This window comes from Pteropus alecto, unplaced genomic scaffold, assembly GCF_000325575.1.
Source record: "Pteropus alecto unplaced genomic scaffold, ASM32557v1 scaffold76, whole genome shotgun sequence".
NCBI classification, from domain to species: domain Eukaryota; kingdom Metazoa; phylum Chordata; class Mammalia; order Chiroptera; family Pteropodidae; genus Pteropus; species Pteropus alecto.
In genome coordinates this window covers 31,730,650-31,735,424 of record NW_006443138.1, presented here as the reverse complement: position 1 = coordinate 31,735,424, position 4,775 = coordinate 31,730,650, and the positions used below count along the sequence as shown (strand labels likewise).

General features: G+C 41.2%; 1 protein-coding gene across 2 annotated transcripts in view; it reads right to left on the bottom strand.

Annotated features, from left to right (window-relative positions):
* Positions 1–1,120: 1,120 nt before the first annotated feature.
* The window catches only part of PEX26 (peroxisomal biogenesis factor 26), a 7,419-nt gene continuing 3,764 nt past the window's right edge, over positions 1,121–4,775 (bottom strand). For both annotated transcript variants that reach the window (XM_006923914.3, XM_006923913.3), the window contains exons 5-6: positions 3,996–4,142; positions 1,121–1,991 (exon numbers count right to left, since the gene is read on the bottom strand). In XM_006923914.3, the coding sequence (XP_006923976.1) occupies positions 1,888–1,991; positions 3,996–4,142 (251 nt within the window). In that variant the 3' untranslated portion in view covers positions 1,121–1,887. The remainder of the gene's footprint in view (positions 1,992–3,995; positions 4,143–4,775) is intronic.

Genomic DNA, 4,775 nt, shown 5'->3' with positions numbered 1-4,775 from the left:
GGCAAAAAGAGAGGCTGGACCTTCCAAAGGGAACAGCAGAAGTATGAGGGAACAGCAGAGGTATGAGGGAGCATGCAGTGTTCAGAAAACTTTGACTGGCTGAGCAGCTAGAAAGCAGCATGCATAAGGAACAGAGGCCCCACACGAAAGTGGAGATGTTAGCCAAAACCAATGCAAAAGGGGCTTTAAATTCTATGAAAAAGAATGTGGGTTTTATCCTGTGGGCCATGGGAAGCCTTAAAGAGTTTTATCTAGGGTTTTGAATGGGACCAGATTTTCATTTTTAAGAAATCATTCTAAAGAAATCTCAAAGCTTATCTGCCTCCCTTCCCTTCTTCTTCCCAGGGTTCTTACTCTATTAAAAGCCCATATGTAAAGGCATAGATTTGTTTCCTACAAAAACAAATTGTTGGACAACACCCTAGGGACTTAGCCTCCCAAGGACCTTTGAAATTTATTCTACCCATTTTATTAAAGAAAATTTGTTGACTTACAACTCTGGAAAATCTACCAAGGAAAAGCTAACGACACTGTCTATGCTTTTGGCATGAGCACTGAGGTTTCAGAAAGGGGTAGTTTGCTTGGCCTTCAGCTGCAGAAAGCCTGGCCCCTGCTGGAAGCCTTTCACAATCCTGAAAGCATAGTATTTTATATTTATTTGCATGGAAACATGTAAGATTCTTGTGGCCAGTGACAAAAAAACACTGAAACATTTCAGGTGGTAAATTTCTAAGGCTCCATGCCTCCACTCCCTAACAATGAATAAAACTATTTACTGCCTTCAAAACCCATGTCTCCTCTCCACCCAGTCCCCTCTGCCATCCCTTCCAGCTCCCCTGATTACTCAATTCAGCTTATCAGTCTCTGAGGCTGTCCTACTTTTCGAGGCCACATAAACAAAAAAACTTGTGCATTATACAAATAGACTATAATCAGAGCAACAGGACATAGAGAGGGGGAACCAGCAACGGTGCGTACCAAGGAGGCAAAGATACAGGCAGAATCTGGTGAAACAGCCATTGGACAAAGTACAAAAATACTACTGCAGGAGAGCGGGGAGGGGGTTGACAGGAGGGAAAGGGAGTGAAGTGAGACTGTTTAACAGGTTTTTTTTGGAAAGAGAGTGAAGTGATACTCAGTTTAACAGGGCAGGGCTTGGCCACTGACAACCTGGAAAATTGAGCTGAAGCCCAAGCAGCACCAAGCAAGATCACTTTACCCAGTAAGAATGGAGCAGCCTCACTTTATTTTCAGTAGTCACTTGGGTGGTTCTGAAAGCCATGCTCTGGTCTGAACATACAGCAGGCCTAAGCGTCTCCAAGTCCATTGCAAAACCATGGGAATGGCGTATGATAAACAACAGATCTGTGGAGAGGAGCATAAGAGAAAAAAGAGGCCCTCTCAGATCGCACTCTGCCTAATTAAAGGCCTGCCCCAGGGGGTGATTTTTAGAGGTAAGTTTTTCCAGAAAGTAAAAGGCCAAGGATCACTTCATAGAGATTTTTCTAAACGTCCAACTTCATCAATACCAACCTGAAAATTAACCCCTTGCCTTTGCCAAAAAGATGGAATGTTTCATGGTCTCATTCTCCATCCCCAAACTCTTCCTTTACGAGGGTCCTCTGGGTACAACGGAGGACTGGTCTAGAGGACTTGTGCCCTGTGGCCCATCTTTGTTTCCATATGACCTACCAACACCAGCTAAAGTGGGTGCAAAGGAGAGAGCATTCAGGCAGCAAGACACAGTTCATATGACAGCATCAGCTCTTTGAGAATTAGGCTGGCCCAACTCCTGTAGGGGTCCAGCCAGCAACAGGAAATTGGCTACCATGGATGAGTTACTCTGCCATGGGGAGAAGAGAGGCTGAAGTGAATGAGGAAGGCCACTCAGTCATGGATGGGGAGCTGGTAGAAGGAGGAAAACATGGCCTCCCGGATCCAGTGGAAAATCTGAGCCAGCTTGCAGAGGATGGGCAGTGAAGAAGGAGAAGCTGCAGGGAAAAGAAAAGACTACTGTCAATGTACCTTCCTTCACTTCCCTCCTCTTCACTCAGCCCCACCTCCCACCCCTTTAAAACTCTACCACCTTGGGAGTATGCAGGAGTTTTTGAAGCATATTTTGAAGTTTAATGTTATTTGCTCCTCCTCACCTTCTCCACAATAAAGAATTTCAATTTCTCGAGGACATAGTCTCTGAAATACCCTGTCTTCACCCGGATTACAATGATCTTAAATTTGCTGAGAAAAAGATCCAAATTTATTAGTTTTAATCTTTTGGATATACTAAAAAACTGCTAACAGTGGCTGCCTCTGGGGAGATAAATTTGGGAACTGATTTTTCACTACATTCATTTTTGTACCTTTTAAATTTGAAGCTATGTGACTGTATTACCTATTTTAAGTTAATTATACTGAAATAAAGTAAAATTTACCTCTTTGGCATTAGAGCTGAGTTGGTTTGTTTTTCATTATTTAAATTACTAATTTTTTAACTGAATTTTTTTTTCTTAAAAAGGAAATTTTATTTTTTAAAGAAAGCTACTGACAGACTACCGTCTGTATATCCTTTCTACCAAGTTATAATTGCGGCCTATTCATGGGTTCTTTCCCACAGCACCACCACTGCAATGAGTCAAGACTGACAGAGGTTCAGGACCGTCTGCCAGAGCACTTCTAAAGAAGCTCTGATCAGCCTTGCGAATGGCAAGATCTAATGGTCCCTTGTCATCCGCACTTAGGGGGCCAGGGTTTATAAGAACCTATTAAGAACCATAAAAATTTTTCTAAATTTTTATCAAATCTCTGGAAGAAATTATAAAGTCAGAGGGCAGTCATGAATGAATACAAAGTATCCTTAACTTACCTGAGGGCTAACTAATGACTCTTTCTTACAGCAAACAGAGCTATTCAGAGGAAATCCCTGCTCAGTATTCAGCAAAGGGGTTAAAAGGACAACTCTGAGCTATACAAAAAAAGCTCACTAAATAAGAGAAAGGAAAAATGGGGAAGACTAAAATCTAAAGATTAAATCGAGATCTTGGGCTAGTCACTTTTCTCTGTGGTTCTCAGGCTTCCCAACCAGAAAAGAAAGAAAAAGAAAATAAAGAGACTAGAATAAGAGCTTCCAGCTTTCCTTTCAGTTTTGAAAATTATATAATTCTACTCTAAGTTTAAATTCACAAGTAGAGATTAGATGATAATTTACATAGAGTAACACACAAAAACAATATAAAAGAATGAGCCCCTATCCTTTGGCCCAGTGCTTACAGTCTGAGAAATTAATCCTCAGGAAATAATCGGGGCTGCTCCCAAATAGCATTTAGGGAGCTCATGTCTGCTTCACAGCACTGCAGAAAATAGAATGAGAAATAATCAGAATGTTCAGCAATGGGAGTTCGCTGAAATAAATTAAGGGACGTTTCTATAAAATGGAGTATTATTTAGGCATTAAAGCCATGTTCTGAAGAATAAGACATGCAAAATTATATCCATGTATCTCCATATTTAGAAAAAGGCTGAAAGCATAACCATTATAATAGCAGACTTACAGGTGATTTGTTTTCTTCCTAGGAATAAATACTTATTCCTATTTTCCATATTTTCTGAAATGTTTATCTATTTTACTTATAATTTAATGTTTTAAATCAACACAATTTTTTAGACATTATGATGAAGATTTTTTTTTTTTAACTCTTGAGTTTCTATTCAGAGTTCATCGCTGGATAAAGTAGGTGACAATAACTCTCAATTCAAGGGTCAGCAGGGTAGAGTGGTTTTCCTCCAGACTGCTCTCATGGACTCCAGAACTAGTCTCTCTCCTGTGTGGGGTGGGGCCAGCTCTCGCTCACATACAGCAATCCCCCACTGTAGAAGAGACTCAGGGAGAAATGGCACAGGAGGTACCTCTATCCCCAAGAGGGCTCCCGCCTGCCCATCCCTTGTCAACTGCCCCTTCCCCAGGAAGGGCCGGAGGAAAGGCAGGATTCATCACTCACCTGGATCAAACCTCACCACCAAGAGGCAGAGGATCAAGGCAGCCAGGAGGCTCTTTCTGAAGGGCAGGGCAAAGAAGTGGCTCACTGTGGAGTCCCAAAGTCGGCGAAGCAACATCAGTAGTGACAGAAACTTGTTAGAGAAGGAGCCTGGTCAGGGAGACAGAGAGTAACTGCAGGGTAAGTCATGAGAATCAGCTTCCTAACTCTGAGCTTTGAGCTTGATTATAAGAGTTGACCAAAAGGTAACAAGACTGGTTTACTCACATAATCCACAAAATGATTCTAAATGAAATTCCAAAAGCTTCGAAAATGTTTTAATGACAGACTATATCAATAGAATATCACCTCCTTAAGAGAAGACTTTGATAGGTAAATATGGCATATTTGGTGCTTTTTAAAATCGTCTTATTATTTTATAGCATTATTTATATTTTGGCTTAAGATATAGGCACAGAATTACACAGAGCAATGGGTCCCGATTATCATATTAATGCAAGAAAATAAAAGGCCCTTAACACATAGTGAAGAATTCAAAAATCTTGGATTATGAATATAAACGTTAACACTACTAACCGAAGAACAAGTGGTGCCCAGTCCTGCTAGAACACCCTGAACATGCCCCTCCTCACTCCTCCCCAGGGAGTGGAGGGGCAGAGGGCCTGGGTAGGAGCAGGTAATCTCTGCAGCCAAGAAGCCTGTTTGCAAAGAAGCAATCCTATCTCAGCAGTGTGTATGCTTTTTAGCATACATACACAGAAAAAAAAAACATTTAGGAAAACA